We start from the raw sequence: 18,071 nt of genomic DNA on the forward strand, positions 1-18,071 counted from the left end.
TTTTCCCGGGTATGAGAATCTATGACATGATCACATATATTCAATTTCGTGTGAAATCGTCCATAAACGAACAGAGTAACTGCTAAACGCTAGCTATACGAATTAGCATAATTAAAAATAACGCTAAAAGAGCCTGAAGTCATTGAGTAATTATGTAATTCATGCAAAAATATAATAAATGGAAACGAAAGCTTCTCTGAATTTAAATTCTCACGTTAACATTTGGTAGTTTTCTCATTCAGAAAGCGTCACACACAAAGACGCACTAGGCCACGTATCAAGTTAGGGCACTTAACTATTGTGATTTGTGGGGGATAACAACATGTTATAACAATTGTTGGATACAATTATTTTAAGAAAATGGTTTTTCTAAGCCCTTAAATTAGATGTAATGACTATTACTACTTGTTCTCATCTCTTACAATAGTGAGGTGCTCCAATATATGAATAATTTAATTTTGACGTAATTAATTTATTATTATAATGTGATATGATGAAATCATAATATATATTAAAACTTAGATGAACTATAATATCAATTTTAATAATTAAATTAGAGATTAAAAATACTTGTAACAGTACTCATAAATTTGATATACTCTCTAGATCAACCGTTATAGTTTTTCTATTATTTTAAAAATTAGAAAATATTAACATTTTTTGAACTAAATTATTAACTTTACTATTTATTAATATAAAACTCAACAATAGCAATTATTTTACGGAGAAAAAAAAGTAGGAAACACTCTGGGTACAGCAGATTTTACTAAAAGAAAAAGTGGGTCCACGGAGAGGAGAAGGTTATTTGGGCCCAAAACTTTGGATGGGCCAGTATTGAGAAAGCGGTTTGCAAACCCATAAGTTGTATGGTGCTGCAATCCGGTCTAGTCCGGTTCAGTTTCCGGTTTGAGAAAAAACAAGAAATCGACATGAACATGGAAACCCAAAGCTTCTTATCATCCACCTTCCAAAATTCCTTCATCTGTTCTTTAAAACCTCATTGAAAACCTAAAGTTCTTATTTTGTCGCGATGGAGACTCACTTCAATCACACTCTCTTCGATAGGCGACCCTTCCTCAAGTCTAAGGCTCCCGCTGTTAAATGGGTCAAAGAATGGTACTTCCCCTTTCCCTTCTTCAATCATTTTACGCTTTACGATTTTCAATTTTTTATCTTTCTGTTAATTTATTTATCTTTGTCTGCTTTTTCTTTTTGGGGGTCGGGTGGGGGTTAAGATCATGGGAGCTGTTGATTTTTTCAATTTGAGAGAAAGTTTTAAATTTTGAGTGTAGTCGTAGTAGCTGTGCGGTGTAGAATTGGTATTTGTTGGATTTCTGTAGTGAAAGACAATATCCAACAAATGAACGAGTTATCTTGATTGAGAATTTTTCTTCATTCTGTTTGGAATTCTGTAGTAGTATTATAAAACAGTTGGCAATATGTTATGCTAACGATGAGAGCAATGTCTGTCACTACCAGGGTTCCCCAAGATGTTGTAGCAACTGGTGGGAAGTGCATGCTCTTAAGATGGGTGACAGGTTTGTCCTTTTTGCTAGCTACCGAGCATATGTCTTTGTTCACTCATGATCTATTTTGTTCTGCTATTCAGTTTCTGGATAGAGTCGGTTGCATATTTGTTTTAAATAAAAGAAGGAAAATTTAAGTGGCCTATGATTGACCCTCCCCCTCCTGATTACACACCGCAAAATTGAATGAGTTGAATTTAAATCAGCACCTATAATTTCCCCTTAATATTTAGGGCATAGTTTATATTGTATAATTGTTCCCATTGTCCTCTGTAGATGATATTCGTAATTTGATTATGATTCCTAATTATTTCAAATAACTCTCTGCATGTGTAAATTGGGTCCTTACCCTTGTTAAGATAAATTAACGGGATCCTGACCTGGTTATGGTGTCTAATCTGTTTATGATGTTGCATTTCCACTAGGGTTTATAATTTGAAATCTTAAAAGGTTTGCTTGAAGGCATGGCTCTGTTTCTTACTTGCTTACCCATTTATCTTTTGTGACATGCCTGTAATGTTATGTATTTTTTAATATTTGTACTAATTCCAAAAGGAATGAAGTTATAAAGCGTGTAATGAATTGAAGGTTAAGCATGCCTTGCATCCAAGGGACTATTGTATTATTTGTGAGTGTTGTTTTATCATGTGTTCTGTCTAACATTTTTTTTCACTTTCCTTAGAGGATACCATAAAGGCCTTGAAAGAAAAGGAAAAAGAGCCTTCAGCACCGGAGCCAGAACCAGAACCTACTACTGAAGTACTTTTTCTTTGCAGCTATGAAGGCTGTGGAAAGACATTCATAGATGCTGGTGCTTTGAGGAAGCATTCTCACATCCATGGAGAGAGGCAATTTGTTTGCCATTATGAGGGATGTGGAAAGGTAGTGAATTTGTTACTTCAGACACTTAACACACATGCGGTTTATTATGTGTAGGATCAACTCTCCTTAAAATTTAAATTGTTCAGTGGAGGCTTAGGAATGGGATATAAGCATATGCACATTATGTTGTATGGTTGTAACATACGAAGTTCAATAGAGATCCTTAATAGTTTTTCTTTTTTAGTTTTAGAACAATGTTTTTTCATTTGGTAGTGTTTGACACACATACCACTTTAGAATGGTATGTAACAGTTTGTCTTGTGATGTTCTCTGTAATTTCACAGTTCCATCCTTCCTACTAAAGTCAAAATGGACTACTTTTTAACCACATATCCAATTATGTTATATTTTAAAAATCAACCAAGCATAGAATAGAACCCATATATTATGTTCAACCCTGCTCTAGCCCGACCACCAAGTGCTACGTGGCTCAAGTTATAGATATTCATAGATTGCCATTTATTTTAGTGTAAGGTCTATTTAGCAAATGCTAAGAATGTTTTGTTTTTGCTGCAGAAATTTCTGGACAGCTCTAAGTTGAAAAGACATTTCCTCATTCATACAGGGGAGAGAGATTTTGTGTGTCCTCATGAAGGCTGTGGTAAGGTGATAAATCTATCCATTGTAGTAATTTTTTGTGTAATGGTTTCCTCTACAACATTAGTGTTGAATGTTCTGTTAATTGATCTCTGATGGTTGCATGTTTGGATTTTAAATTAGCTTCATGTTTGGCATATTCCATCATGCCCTGAACATCAGTAACAATTAATTCTTTTACTATTTTTTTCTCTCTGAACCTAACTAGTAATCTGTCTTTTCTGCCATTGGAATGATTAAATATTCAAGCAGCCGCTTGGTACTGGGTGAATGACTACCCAACAATGGGTTATTTAACTGCTGATGTAGAGGATGACAAGCAGACTTGGAAATTTACCAGTTTAAAAAAAATATGAATCTTTCATGTTCTGTGAACAGGAGTCTTTCTCAATATGATTCTTCCACTTCACAGCTCTATGAATGAATCTCACATGAAATTAGTTCATGGATCAAGATATATGTGAAGATGTTGACAATTGTGCAGACCTTTTTAGTATTATTGTTAATAGAGCATCTTCAGAAGTCTTAAATATGCCTTCAAGGGGATAGCTTTGATATCTTATTGTATGGAATCATTTTTTATTGTTTTATTAATTGGTGACTAGGATTCTTTAGTGTCAATTTACAGGCCTTCTCCCTGGATTTCAACCTGAGGTCTCACATGAAGACACATTCACAAGAAAACTATCATATATGCCCATACCCAGATTGTGGAAAGAGATATGCTCATGAGTACAAGCTAAAGAATCATATTGCATCTCATCACGAAAAGGTTGGGTAATATTTCCTGTTTCTGTTACTGATACACTTGTTTTATGTTTTGACCACTCAATGTGTTCGAAATAGGTAATGTATCTTGTCTTGTGATGCATAATTGGCCTTTTAATTTCGTGTTTTAACACAATGATTCAATTTTTCTGACAGAATGCATCTGTGGATATGGCAAAGTATACTCCGCCATCAGAGAAGCAAACAAAAGCTACTAAACCTTCTGGAGGAACTTATGGCTCAGCTTCATCTGATCGCCCATATGCATGTCCTTATGAAGGGTGTGAAAAGGCCTACATTCATGAATACAAGCTTAAACTCCATTTAAAGAGGGAGCACCCTGGGCATGATGAAAATGCTGTGCATGCTCTGGCAAATGCTGACAATGAAATGGATGAAGCAAGTGACCAAGATGCCTATGGTGCGAAACGATCAAATGGTAAAAGTCAGAAGCAAAATAAGCCCAAGCCAAACTTGAAGTTGCCTCCTTCCAAAATTTCCCAACGAAAAGGGTCTGTTCCAACTCCTGCCGCTTTAAATGTGATTAAAAAACCTTGGCCTGTTAAAGAAGAAACGTACGATGAAGACAGCGAAGAAACTGAGGAGGATCGTGACAACGTTGAAGATGGTTGGAGATATGCTGGAAACAACGAAGACGATGATGAGGAAACAGAATATGAAGACTGATATTTACTTATTGACATCTTCTCTATGAATGAATATAACCTCATATTTTTAATCTGTTACCAGATTTTTCTTTTTAATTTGCTTCAAAAAATGCCATTATCTTTTCTTGCACAGTATATTGGTTATTGGAAACATGAATGATACCGTAGGAGACGAATTTATTATATTAATAAAAGGGAATTTTACATTCTTTTTTGGTTTCAATATTTTCTGCTGACGCGACAATTGCATGCACTATCTTCCTCTTAGTATCGTAGAAATATTTGATATACTAACATTTTTGTTTTAGGATTTTAAGTATCCCTACGATAACTTAGGATATAGTTTTGTAATATAACTTTTAGCTATTTCTTACGTCGATAGTATAAGAAGTTAATGACAATGTGTTGTTATTGTTGCTTGTATTTTTAGTTCCGCGTTTAAATTTGCCAGGTTTTACGTCACAGTTCGTCGTAATAAGTTTAAAAAGTTACGGTGATTGGGGAATAGCTTTCAGTTTTCAGCATCTATGCTTCACTTTTGTTCAACGTCCCTCTCGTGCAATAAAAGTGAATCTTTAGTATTCGCCTACCGAGCACCGTGACTCTTTGCGGAGGTTAAGAAGTTCGTTTGGGTCAATCTGCCACTATTATAACTGTAGGTTTAAGACATGTGTAACTGTTTTTGTAGCATATTTTACATATAAAAAATTCTAAAACTTTTAACATTTTGCAATGTCAATGTTTGTTTTTTTAATAATTCAAAAGGAGCATTAGGAAGAGGGGATGAAGAAGACTTGCTACTATTGTTCCTGATAACAATTTTAAAATGTCAAAAGTTAATCTAAACTCCTTTGTTATTGTCTCAACTATTTATGGAAATTCCACCTCTTTAATGAGTATGGACATCTTGCCAAAATGTATGGGAATGTATTTCTTTAAGCATGTTTAATTTTCATTTTAAAAACAGTTTTATGTTTTTAAATATAAAATATAATATAAATTTGTACTATATTTTATTTTAAAAACAGTTTAAATATAAAATATAATATAAATTTGTACTATATTTTATTTTAAAAACAGAAAACTGTTTTTAAAAAAGAAATCAAACATATCTTTCTTATTTTCTCAATTTTTTTTACTAGAAATCAAAATTAACAATGAATCAAAACAAAACTAATTCTCAACTACTTCTTTCCTCCTTTTCTAAATAAAAACAATGTATCAAGGTCTAACACATGGAACAATAAAATTTTACATTTCAAATAAAACTGTAATGCTTCCGAAGTTAATATATAAGGAAAAACCAAAAATGGAATACAAGACTAAGATTAAGCATGAATGATCTATCGAAGTAGGAACTCTCGGCCTCTTTCTACTTGAATTCCAGAGACGATTGTAGTTACCCTCATCCTGCAGAACTAACCAGGGTTTATTTAGCTCATTCATTTTGCACACTTTGCACAAGACATATAATATCATCAACAAAAAAGCCAACATCTTATATCAGACAAAATAAAGAAAATCAGCATTGTAACGATAATAACAATTAGACTATCTATAAAAGCTTTCAAAGAATGTAGATATTCCAGAAAAGGTCCTTGACAAAAGTAGCTAATGGTAAATACTCTCATCGTGTTCCTGAGGGAACAGGTAGCAGTTAGATAGGCTACTAAAAAATAATAATGCATCATCCTTCACACATGTACCAAAGCAGTAACTGCTTCCAAGATGTTTTGAATATGAAATACGGATACTTATTGCTTACATCTTGAGGGTTGTCATGTGATAAATCGCAGCAACTTATCATCAAATATGTTTATTCAAAAATAGATGCAGCAGATTGTATCCTAAAAATGCACTTTATAATGCAGTTAATTAACTCGTCAATTTATAGCGTTTCAAACAAACTCTAAAATCTACATCGCAAAAGCAATATCATTCATATTATAAGCAAAAGCAACGTAGAACATACCACAATTGACGAAGAGAAAGTCACTAGACAATATGATTGAGAATAAACCATAACCACGCATTAGGGATAAGGGGAAATTGCCAAGTTATACCACCATTTACATCAAAAGGGAAATAATAATGAAGTTTAATGACACAGGCAACACATTGCATTCTATTTTCTGGTAAGAATACAGTTACAGTCCTTTTTCATCAAACCATGTAAAGAGTGATTTGATGACGGCATAAAAGCAGTAAAAAAAGAAGTTGATCATAATTTGTATAACAATAGACATGCAGAATTTCTTTTACATCGTTAATTGAACAAAAATCTCAAACAAGCCAATCCATTACGCTTGACAAAACATAAATTAAACAGAGCACTCGATTTTATTTTGTTATTCCAATTTTTCCTTTAAATCCCTTGTTCATGTTAAACCCTCAGATCAAATTGTTTAAAGATACCACAAGGTAATACAGCCAACAACTGAACCAATACTTCTTGTTAATCACTGAATCAAATAAGCCATTAGAATTAAAATTTACAAAAATAAATAAATAAATAAAATCACAATCTCCAACTAGACCAGATAAAGAACAGGGATCCAAATAGACAAAACAGGGAATATAGAAAACCACTAGAAACCAAAAAAATGTATAAAAATATAAGCTTACCTAACCAGATCCGACGATGATGTTGTTAATTGGAATGAAGATGAGCTTCACGAAGAAACCGACAAATCCCATGACAACGAAACCAATCGCGGTACGCACGGCAACTTTCGAGAATTCTACAATATCATAGGCATCCGAAAAATTAGATCTAGAGCACAGATATTGGAATCAAGTTATTGTTATAAAAGAGCGAGACCTAAGAGGATTATCGAGTTTAGGGTTTCACCTTTGCGATCGGGTTTGTGGCAGCGCTTCACGAGCCTGACGCTGTCCTTGGCGAATTCTCGGAGCGGATCGAACACAGAATCAATAGCGTCCATTCTCTCTCTCTCTCTCTCTCTCTCTCTCTCTCTCTCTCTCTTGCGCGTTTGGATGAGAATTGGAAGAGATGAATGTTGACTTTTATAAAGACTTGGCTTGTTTAATTTAACGTTTGTGCAATTCGCCAAAAAAGAAAAAGAAAAAGAAATTGAGTTGAGAAATATACGTGTACTGGCCCAATAGCATGCAGCCATGCTGGATCATTCCACGCCGAATTGGAACTCTATCTTGTCCTACAACTCCTAACTTAAATAAAACGTATAAATATAAAAAAAATTTAATTGGAAATTTTTCTTAAAAAAAAAAAACAAATGGTGTTGACATTTTTTAGCTTAAAAATTTTAATAATTAATTGTTGGATATTATTTTAATAATAGTTCTTATATATTTTATTATTTTTATGTCATTTGAAAATTTAAATCTTGATTAAAAATTAAGAAAAGTTAAAATTAATTTAATATAAAAATTATCATAAAATGATAAATAAATAAATAAAAAACGAAACACAATATGTGTGGATTGTCAACAGTTTTGTATTGCATTTGCACTGAAATTGTTTACCTATTTATGTTAGGTGAATGAATCTAATTGTTAATGACAATGTGGAGTATGGACATGGCTTATGGCTCTCATTTTGGACTCAGAATTTCATAATTCCAAAATGATAATTTGTCAATTATGTTCAAGTTAGGGCTGTATTGTACAATTTTTTTTATGACATGTATTAGCAAGATTGGGTCAAGACCCATTTTATTTTTCACATTGTAATGAATAATGTTAAATATAGTTTATGCATTCGATTATAAAAAATATCCAAAAAATTAGAATATAAGTTTAATTTAATCTGCATTCGAAATTTTTATTAGATGTAAATGGGTGAGATACATCGAGCTCGCTAGATTTTTAATCGAGTTGGGTCAGCTCAACAACAAATTGGGGTAAAAACTTTAAAACTCATCCCATGCTTTATAGTAAATTAAACAGACATATCCATTGAATTTAACCCATTTTTACAACCTAGAGAATACATTCATATTTTATCTAATAAAATGGAAGGTAGAATATGTTGTATATCAACAATGCTATTAATCTTGGACTGATCATTGACTAAGTTAAGATTCCAGTCATTTGATTACTGTGTTCAACCATTGAGTTATAAGTTAAATTGATTAAATAAGATATACTTCAAAAATATTTTTACTCTTTATGAAAAATTAAAATAAAATTTTCAAAATTAATAGAGAATGAATGAAAAGGCATACGTGTCCAAATTTAGGGAGCACATCTTATATCAATTTTTGCTGAAGCTCATCATTTTAGGGACAAATGCCCTTTCAAATTGTTAAAATATAATTTTTAAACACTAAAAAATGTATATAATTACAGTAATTGCAAAAATTTCATGCATAAATTATCTGAAAAATAAAAAAGATTTAATATTTATCAATTTTATAATTAAAAAACATATACTCATAAAATGTAAAAGAAATTGTATTTTTTATTTTTAAAATTTATATAGCAGTGCACATAATAAAATTTTATTAAAAGTTATAGAATTTATTACAAATCAATGTATTTACAATATAAAATATTATTTTTTGATAAAATTAAGTAATTATTAATTTTTATTATGTATAAAGCCATCTAATTAATTAAATATCTTTGATGTGATTATCAATATATAATATCTACGCACAGTTAAAAAGAAGGGTAAACCAATTCTTATTGGTGTCAGTTAATTTCTTGTCTTTTCTCCATTATCTCATTCCTTAAATAATAAAGTGAGAGAAAGAAAAAAATTAATAAAATGTTTTATTATTATTAATTAAAATTATATAAAATATAATCTTACATATCCGTTCATCATTATTTGGCCAATTTTGAAATGATACATGGAGAGGACTTAAAAGCTTAACCCAAGAAGCACATTTAGAGGGAAAGCAACCTCAAAGGGCAAATCTATCTCAGATTTCATCAGAAGAAACAGTTTAAGAATTGATAATCCATTATTCTGGATGGCAAGGAAATAGAAAAACATATAAACCGTCACTTCCCAAAAAGCAGTTACTTTGATCCAACTGCTTATGTGAAACTTCACCAATATGTCACTTGAGTAATATGCCGTTCTGTTTGGTTCTTAAAATATACTAAATACAGAGAAGAACTCATATTTCATCCCGTTATTAACCTTTCTTCCCAAAGCTATGTCCATGTTACCACAATGTTTGTCAATAATAATAAAAAGTAAAATTAAACCCTTACATGTTATTTTATTGTTATTTAAATTTTGAATTGGTTTCTTTTATAAGGATACTGATGTCGAGTTGTAGCAGTTATAAACAAGGCAAATCATTTACCCTATCAGTTTGATTAAGGGTAATGTTTGAGGCAGAAACAGATGCAAGTCGAATACCAATGAGCTATCATCAGCATTCTCACCATCGAATAATAATTGATTTATCGTCATATATATTGAGGATTCAAAATATTAAGAATAACTTGAACCACTAATATGTTAAGTTGTTAAGATTCGTCTGTCACGTGCTCATAAAGTTTCCCGCTCTATAGGGTTGAACTGGTCTTAGGTGGTTGCGTTGTTATTTTATTTACGTGCCTATTTTACTGTCTTGCAGTACGGCACTTTCAATTTTACAGTTATTGTAAAGGCTTATATAAGCCACCCCTGTTTATTGAATAAAACATTCTCTCATTGCCTCATTTTGTGTCTTTTATACCTTGAGTTTCTACAATTGGTTTCAGAGCTCCTTCATAAGGGGCCTGGTACAGAGTGTGAGTGTGAATATAGAGTGTTGTGAGAGAACCACAAAACATCCAAGTGTGAGAGTACAGTGTGCGTGAAAAAGGATGTCTACCTTAGATAAGTTCATGCAACCGGCCATACCAAGGTTCGATGGCCATTATGACTTCTGGTCTATGACGATGGAAAACTTCTTACGAAGCAAAGAATTGTGGCAGCTCGTAGAAGACGGCATACCAGTGTTTGGAGCCACAGCCACTGAGGCTCAACGCAAGAGTGTGGCTGAGGCCAATCTAAAGGATCTAAAGGTAAAGAATTACCTATTCCAATCTATTGATCGGGAGATTTTGGAAACCATATTAGACAAAAATACATCGCAGGCAATCTGGCAATCCATGCAGAAGAAGTATCAAGGCTCAACGAGAGTAAAACGTGCTCAGCTTCAAGCACTACGCCGCGAGTTCGAGCTTTTAAGCATGAAAGAAGGGGAGAAAGTAGATACATACCTGGGACGCACTCTCAGTATCGTTAACAAGATGAAATCAAACGGTGAGAAAGCAGATTCTAGCACCGTAGTTAGCAAGATACTCCGATCACTAACCGCAAAATTCAACTACGTGGTGTGTTCCATTGAGGAGTCTAACGACTTAAGTGCCCTCAGCATAGATGAACTTCATGGCAGTTTACTCGTCCATGAACAAAGAATGCAAAGTCTTCAACCATACGAACAGGTATTGAAAATAACTCATGATGATCGATCTGGAACAAGTCGTGGTCGTGGTCACAGTCGTGGAAACAGTCGTGGTCGTGGAAGAGGTCGAGGACGACAACCATTAAACCGAGCACTCATTGAATGCTTTCAATGTCACAAGCTCGGCCACTTTCAGTACGAATGTCCCGAGTTTGAAAAGAAGGCTCACTACGCAACATTTGACGAATCAACAGAAGCAGAAGATGAGCTACTACTAGTAACATATGAGGAGACGACACAATCTGTCCAAGAGGAAGACTGGTTTTTGGATTCCGGCTGCAGCAATCACATGACCGGAAACAAGCTTTGGTTCACAGAAGTGAAAGAAGAGGGATTTAGTCGATCTGTTAAACTCAGAAACAACACAACAATGGCTGTCACTGCGAAAGGTAGCATTCAGGTGCAAATTAATGGCACATCTCATGTCATCACCGATGTTTACTATGTTCCAGAGCTTAAAACCAATCTCTTAAGTCTAGGGCAACTCCAAGAGAAAGGTTTAGCTATCCTATTTCAAAATGATACGTGCAAAATATACCATCCAGATCGAGGACTGATCCTTCACACCAACATGAAAGGCAACCGAATGTTCTATCTGACAGCTTCAATGACTTCTCAACCTCTCAGATGCCTTCAAACTGAGGATGCTACCGACAGGGAAACACAACTGTGGCACAGACGCTTTGGGCATCTTCATTTTAAAGCACTAAACATACTTGCGAATAAGCAAATGGTGATCGGTCTGCCACAAATGAAACTTCCCCAAACACTATGCACTACCTGTCTTGTGGGCAAGCAACACAGAGACATTATACCAAAGCAAAGCTCATGGAGAGCTTCAGCAAAACTTCAATTGATTCATGCCGACGTCTGTGGTCCCATCTCACCTGCCTCACACAGCAACAAAAGGTACATATTAAATTTCATTGATGATTATTCACGTAAAACTTGGGTCTATTTTTTACATGAAAAATCCGAAACTTTCACTGCATTCAAGAGTTTTAAAGCCAGTGTTGAGAAGGAAGCCAACACCCACATCACTTGTCTCAGAACAGATCGGGGTGGTGAATTCACATTCAAGGAGTTTGAGAACTTTTGCACACAACAAGGCATCACTAGGCAATTGACGGCTGCCTACACCCCTCAACAAAACGGTGTTGCGGAACGCAAGAACCGTACCATCATGAACGTTGTACGAGCTGTGCTACACGACAAGCAGGTTCCAAAACCCTTTTGGCCTGAGGCAGTGCGTTGGTGTATACATGTTCAAAACAGAAGTCCCACTTCTGCCAATGATCAGCGAACCCCAGAAGAGATTTGGAGTGGAATCAAACCACGAGTTGATTATTTTAGAACGTTTGGTTGCATTGCTCACGTGCACATTCCAGATCAAAAAAGAAGCAAGCTTGATGACAAAAGCCACCTATGTATTCTGCTGGGCGTAAGTGACGAATCCAAAGCATACAAACTATTCGATCCCATTACAAGGAACGTGATCGTGAGCAGGGACGTGGTGTTTGAAGAAGACAAAAGCTGGAATTGGAACGAAAATGCAAAAAAGAGCAAAACTGATGTTCTGGATTGGGAAAATGAAGCAGTCGCAGTTGACCCAGTCAATAAAAATGCAGAATCTACATCATATGAAATGACAACTAGTAATGACGAAGTACATAGATCAACTTCCAATTCAGAACACATTGACTCCTCAACTGAAGTCCAGGCTCCAAGATCACGAAGACAACCTGCATGGTTGTCTGATTATGAAACCACCTTTTCAGTAGAAGAGGAAAGCTTGCTGGCACTGATGATGACTGAGTCTAAAGATCCCCAATCATTCAAAGAGGCTTGTACAAATCAACAATGGAGAGAGGCTATGAATGCAGAGATGAAGGCAATAGAAAGGAATCATACGTGGGAACTTGTGAATCCGCCAGAGGGGGTAACACCCAGTGGAGTCAAGTGGATTTTCAAGACCAAGTTTAATGAAAGTGGCCACATAGAGAAGTATAAGGCCAGACTAGTGGCCAAAGGCTACGCTCAACGATTTGGAATAGACTATACAGAAGTCTTTGCCCCAGTTGCAAGACTTGACACCGTGAGATTGCTATTAGCTCTAGCTGCTCAAAATGCATGGGAAGTAATGCAACTTGATGTCAAGAGCGCCTTCCTACATGGTGAGCTTAAAGAAGAAGTATATGTCCAACAGCCTGAAGGTTTCATCAAGAAAGAGAAAGAAGATTATATCTACCGTCTCAAGAAAGCACTATATGGGCTTAAACAAGCTCCACGAGCTTGGTATAGCAAGATCGAAGCTTACTTTGCAAAAGAACACTTTGAACGATGCCCTAGTGAACACACCTTGTTCACAAAAAGGATTCACGCTAATATTCTAATTGTCAATCTCAATGTTGACGATTTGATTTTCACCGGCAATAGCAAATACATGTGTGACGAATTTAAGAACTCAATGAAGAAGGAGTTCGATATGACTGACTTAGGCAAAATGAGACATTTCCTTGGAATCGAAGTTATACAAAGTAACACAGGAATCTTCATTTGTCAAAGACAATATGCTCATGATGTACTAGCTCGATTCAACATGACTGAAAGTAACTCGGTGCGAAATCCAATTGTACCAGGCACAATACTCTCCAAAGACATTGAAGGTGCTGCATTCGACGCCACAAAATTCAAACAAGCCGTTGAGAGTCTCATGTATCTAACAGTGACCCGGCCAGATTTAATGTTTGGAGTAAGTTTAATTAGTCGATACATGGCAAACCCAAAAGAGTCACATTGGGCTGCAGCAAAACGACTATTAAGATACCTCAAAGGAACCCTCGAATATGGTCTATTCTATCAAAAGGAAACAAAGACTGGTCTCATAGCTTATAGTGACAGCAATTATGCAGGTGACTTAGATGATAGAAGAAGCACTTCTGGAGCAGTCTTTTTGATTGGAAGTGGAGCAGTTTCGTGGATGTCAAAAAAACAGCCTGTGGTAAGCTTATCTACCACTGAGGCTGAATATATTGCCGCAGCATCTTGTGCCTGTCAGTGTATTTGGATCCAAAGAATTTTAGAGCACCTTGGATCAACAGAAAAGGAAGCAACTGAAATTTTATGTGACAATAGCTCTACCATTCAATTATCAAAAAATCCTGTCTTTCATGGAAGGAGCAAGCATATAGCAGTAAGATTTCATTTTCTAAGAGACTTGGTTAATGATCAAGTAGTTCGATTGACGTACTTCTGCTCCAATGAGCAAGTAGCTGATATAATGACTAAAGCATTAAAGCTTGATCAGTTTGAAAAAATCCGACACATGCTTGGAGTTACAGCAGTCAGTGAAATAAGCTAAAATGCAGTCATTTAGCTTACGGGAGGGAATGTTAAGTTGTTAAGATTCGTCTGTCACGTGCTCATAAAATTTCCCGCTCTATAGGGTTGAACTGATCTTAAGTGGTTGCGTTGTTATTTTATTTACGTGCCTATTTTACTGCCTTGCAGTAAGGCACTTTCAATTTTACAGTTATTGTAAAGGCTTATATAAGCCACCCCTGTTTATTGAATAAAACATTCTCTCGTTGCCTCATTTTGTGTCTTTTTTATACCTTGAGTTTCTACATAATAATAGTACCAATTTGCAAATATAATATGAGAAGGCACAATTTAAAAACTAAAAATGTAGAACAGAGCCTTAGGAGTTCAGTTCACAACAAAACAAAACCTCTTCCACAAAATAAACTGAAACAACAGAATCAGAATCGAAGTTTGGTGAAGAACCACCTGTTCTTGCCGGTCTTGAATCTCTCCTCGAAGCGCTTCTTGGTCTCCTTGAGGGAGGTAACCTTCTTGTCCTTGGAGTGGAGGGCGTCAAGAGTGACCACTTCCTTCAGATCCACGTCCAGGGTGTAGCGCGTGGGCATAAGGTGCTGGTAGTTGACCAGCTTCACGAATGCCTTAACCCTAGATTTCTTGGCCGTCTTCTTGGCAGAGTCCTTCTTGATGACCTTGCTGGGGTACTTCTTTATACCAGCCACCAGGCAGTGACCGTAGGGGCGCTCCCTCGTCCCCTCGTCAAAGGCTCGCACGATCACCGCCTTCCGCCCGGCGTACCGCCCTTGCAGCACGATCACCGCCTTGTTTGGCTTCAGGAACTTCACCATCGTCTAGGGTTCAGGGTTCTTCTCCGATCTGTCCCAAGTCAAATGCCTCATCTAACCCTAACTGCTGTTTTTATATTCAAGACCAAAATCATTTTCTCCAAATGGGTCCATGTCGGCCCATCCAAGTGTCCAAAATAGCCCGTTCAACATGGGCTTATCTTCCTATTTTTTTTCTGTTGTTCAAAATATGCATAATAATTTGGATTGTCCAAGAATAAAAAGCAAGACTCCAATGCATATATCATCAAATAATTGTTTTTTCTTATTTGTTATCAAACATTGACTTTATTTTGAGGGATTATTTTTTTCTTCAATCAAAGCTTCAATTCATATATAATAAAATAAAAAAAATCTAAAGAGTAAAAGTGTTTAATAATATATTAAATAAAAAAATTACAAATTCAAAACATATTGAGAGTAATTATAATTTACAAAAAAATTTAAATCTTTAATATTTTTTAATCATAACTAGTCTAGTAATAGTCTATGCAACGCATCGACAATTTATTTTAGAATAAATATACATGATTTAGTAATTAAAAAATAATTTTTATATTTTTTCAAATAATCATATACTAGTATTTCACCTGTGTAATGCATGAGATTTTGATGAAAAAATAATAATTATTAATGAAAAAAAATTGTATCAACCAATTAAATATTACAAAAATTTATTTAAAATTTTCTTGTAAACAATATTTGTAATTGTGTTTGAAACAATATTTTTTCTATCTCATATTAGAATCTTAAGACTTTTTTTTATTTTTAACTCTAAAGATAGCCATATATAATTGTTCATGACAAAAGAATGGGCTTTGATAAATACAAAATAATATTAGACAAAGTTTAATCTAAGCTTTTATTTATGATCATTACAAAACTTACTTGCAATTAAAAACTGATTCTTACGATGCACATCATCTCTACAAACTTTCTTTTGAATCTTAATTCAATTAACTCTTCCCATGACATTTAAAGGGTATTAAAATAATTATCAATGATTCTACAGAAGTATATGAATATTAAAATTACTAATTGTTACATTATTATATAGAAAAAAAACTTTGTGTTAAGCATAATCAGAAAACACTTAATAAAAAATATGATTTAAGATTTAATTCAAATTATTTGTTATTTTTTATATAAATTATTTTATTGTATTTCTAATTCAAAGATTTTATTATTAATAGAAAGTTTTTCAAAAACAATTATAGGGTATACTATAATAATTAATAAATATTATTATTCTTATTTAAGGTATTTTATTTTATAGCAATTATATTTCTGATTATGCACTATTAAAGTAATTATAAAAAAATATTCGTGTCAAATTAGGAAGCATATTATATAAAATATAATTTAATATTTAATTTAAATTAATTTTTTATTTAAATGATTTTATTATATCTCTAATTTCAAAATTATTTTTATCATTAGAAAGTTTTCAAGAAAAAATACTAAATATTACTTTATAATTTTATTATTTTATAGCAGAATATATGAATATAATCATCAAAGGAATTTTATAATATACTATAATAATAATTTTATATTATTATTATTATTTAAAAAAATATGATTTAATATTTAGTTTAAATTATTTACTGTTATTATAAATTTTTCAAAAAAAATTATAAGATATATTATAATAATTAGTAAATATTATTATTAGTCTTGTTTAAGATATTTTATTTTGATTTTATTTTAGTTCTAATTTTATCTTCGATTATGCATTGTTAGAGCAATTAAAAGAAGAAAAAAAACTCTTGTATTACACTTGATCAAGAAGCACTTAATATAAAATATGATTTAAGATTTATTTCAAATTATTTTGTATTTTTTATTTAAATAATTTTATTGTATCTCTAATTTAAAGATTATTTTATTATTAATTTTTTTTTTAAAAAAAAGACATACTAACTATTACTCTACAATTTCGTAGGACAATTATATTTAATTTTATTGTATCTCTAATTCAAAAATTTTATTATAATTAAAAAAATTTCTAAAAAAAATTATAGGATATACTATAATAATTATGAAATATTAATATTATTGTTTAAGGTATTCTATTTTATAACATTTTTATTTTTAATTATACACTGTTATAATAATTATAGAAAAAAAAACTCTCTTCTGTCAAGCCTAATTAAAAAGTATATAATATAAAAAAAATTATGTTAGATTATTTTATTATATTTCTAATTTAAAATTCTTTTTATCATTAGAAAGTTTTCAAGAAAAAATACTAAATATTATCTTATAATTTTCTTATTTTATAGGAGAATATATGAATATAATTATAAAAGAATTATAGAGTATAATATAATAATAATAATAATTTTATATTATTATTCTTGTTTAATATAAAATATGATTTAATATTTAGTTTAAATTATTTTTTTATTTAAATTATTTTACTATGTCTCTAATTCAAAATTTTTTTTATCATTATACAGTTTTTAAAAAAATATTAAATATTACTACATAATATTTCTCTGCACAATTACTTTAAATCTTATCATATTTTTAATTTGAAGATTTTTTATTATTAGAAAGTTTTCAAAAATAATATAAGGTATAATATAATAATTAGTAAATACTATTATTAGTCTTATTTAAGGTATTATGTTTTGATTTAATTTTAGTTTTGATTTTCTCTCTGATTATGCAATTATAGAAAAAAACTATTGTGTTAAATCTTATTATGAATCTTATAATATAAAATATAATTTAATATTAAATTTAAATTATTTATTATTATAAATTTTTTTTAAAAAAATATTAATTATATTCTATAATTTCGTTAAATAATTATTTTTTATTTTATTATATCTCTAAATAAAAAAAAATATTATTAAAAAATTTCAATTAGTAATTAGAGAAATTAATGTAATTAAACCAATTTACTCATTTACTACTAATAAAATAAAAAATAAAAAATATTGTATAATTTATTATATTTGTTGTTTTAAAAAAATCTTTAAAAAAAAACTTTCTTGTACA

The 18,071-nt window shown here is 32.2% G+C and overlaps 3 protein-coding genes across 4 annotated transcripts; 1 reads left to right on the top strand and 2 right to left on the bottom strand.

Moving 5' to 3' along the window:
* Nucleotides 1-925: 925 nt before the first annotated feature.
* Nucleotides 926-4,661, top strand: LOC113849269 (zinc finger transcription factor YY1). 2 transcript variants are annotated; one of them, XM_027479054.1, is made up of 6 exons: nt 926-1,116; nt 1,480-1,505; nt 2,209-2,408; nt 2,925-3,035; nt 3,634-3,777; nt 3,930-4,633. In XM_027479054.1, exons 1-6 carry the CDS (start codon nt 1,031-1,033, stop codon nt 4,458-4,460), a joined length of 1,098 nt encoding a protein of 365 aa, XP_027334855.1. In that variant the 5' UTR covers nt 926-1,030; the 3' UTR covers nt 4,461-4,633. The 2 variants fall into 2 exon arrangements, with proteins under 2 accessions (XP_027334855.1, XP_027334846.1); XM_027479045.1 differs by having other exon boundaries at nt 929-1,116; nt 1,480-1,538; nt 2,925-3,014; nt 3,930-4,661.
* Nucleotides 4,662-5,605: 944 nt separating this feature from the next.
* LOC113852742 (protein transport protein Sec61 subunit gamma) lies at nt 5,606-7,457 on the bottom strand. The gene is made up of 3 exons (XM_027483101.1): nt 7,293-7,457; nt 7,067-7,182; nt 5,606-5,851 (listed from the first exon to the last, which is right to left on the bottom strand). The coding sequence occupies exons 1-2, from the start codon at nt 7,384-7,386 to the stop codon at nt 7,067-7,069; spliced, it is 210 nt and encodes a 69-aa protein (XP_027338902.1). The 5' UTR covers nt 7,387-7,457; the 3' UTR covers nt 5,606-5,851.
* A 7,071-nt stretch (nt 7,458-14,528) lies between these two features.
* On the bottom strand, nt 14,529-15,102 carry LOC113852432 (60S ribosomal protein L27-like). Its single transcript, XM_027482697.1, has one exon. The coding sequence runs from the start codon at nt 15,063-15,065 to the stop codon at nt 14,658-14,660; it is 408 nt and encodes a 135-aa protein (XP_027338498.1). The 5' UTR covers nt 15,066-15,102; the 3' UTR covers nt 14,529-14,657.
* Nucleotides 15,103-18,071: the final 2,969 nt, after the last annotated feature.

Source organism: Abrus precatorius, unplaced genomic scaffold (assembly GCF_003935025.1).
Source record: "Abrus precatorius isolate BTA unplaced genomic scaffold, Abrus_2018 Scaffold10, whole genome shotgun sequence".
Taxonomy (NCBI): domain Eukaryota; kingdom Viridiplantae; phylum Streptophyta; class Magnoliopsida; order Fabales; family Fabaceae; genus Abrus; species Abrus precatorius.

What these genes read in the sequence shown, in the direction of transcription:
- LOC113849269 (XM_027479045.1), top strand. Translation starts at nt 1,031, where the DNA reads ATGGAGACTCACTTCAATCACACTCTCTTCGATAGGCGACCCTTCCTC. An exon ending in GTTAAATGGGTCAAAGAATG is followed by an intron (nt 1,117 to 1,479) that starts GTACTTCCCCTT and finishes TGTCACTACCAG; the next exon opens with GGTTCCCCAAGATGTTGTAG. An exon ending in CTCATGAAGGCTGTGGTAAG is followed by an intron (nt 3,015 to 3,633) that starts GTGATAAATCTA and finishes GTCAATTTACAG; the next exon opens with GCCTTCTCCCTGGATTTCAA.
- LOC113852432 (XM_027482697.1), bottom strand. Translation starts at nt 15,065, where the DNA reads ATGGTGAAGTTCCTGAAGCCAAACAAGGCGGTGATCGTGCTGCAAGGG.
- LOC113852742 (XM_027483101.1), bottom strand. Translation starts at nt 7,386, where the DNA reads ATGGACGCTATTGATTCTGTGTTCGATCCGCTCCGAGAATTCGCCAAG. An exon ending in CCACAAACCCGATCGCAAAG is followed by an intron (nt 7,183 to 7,292) that starts GTGAAACCCTAA and finishes ATGATATTGTAG; the next exon opens with AATTCTCGAAAGTTGCCGTG.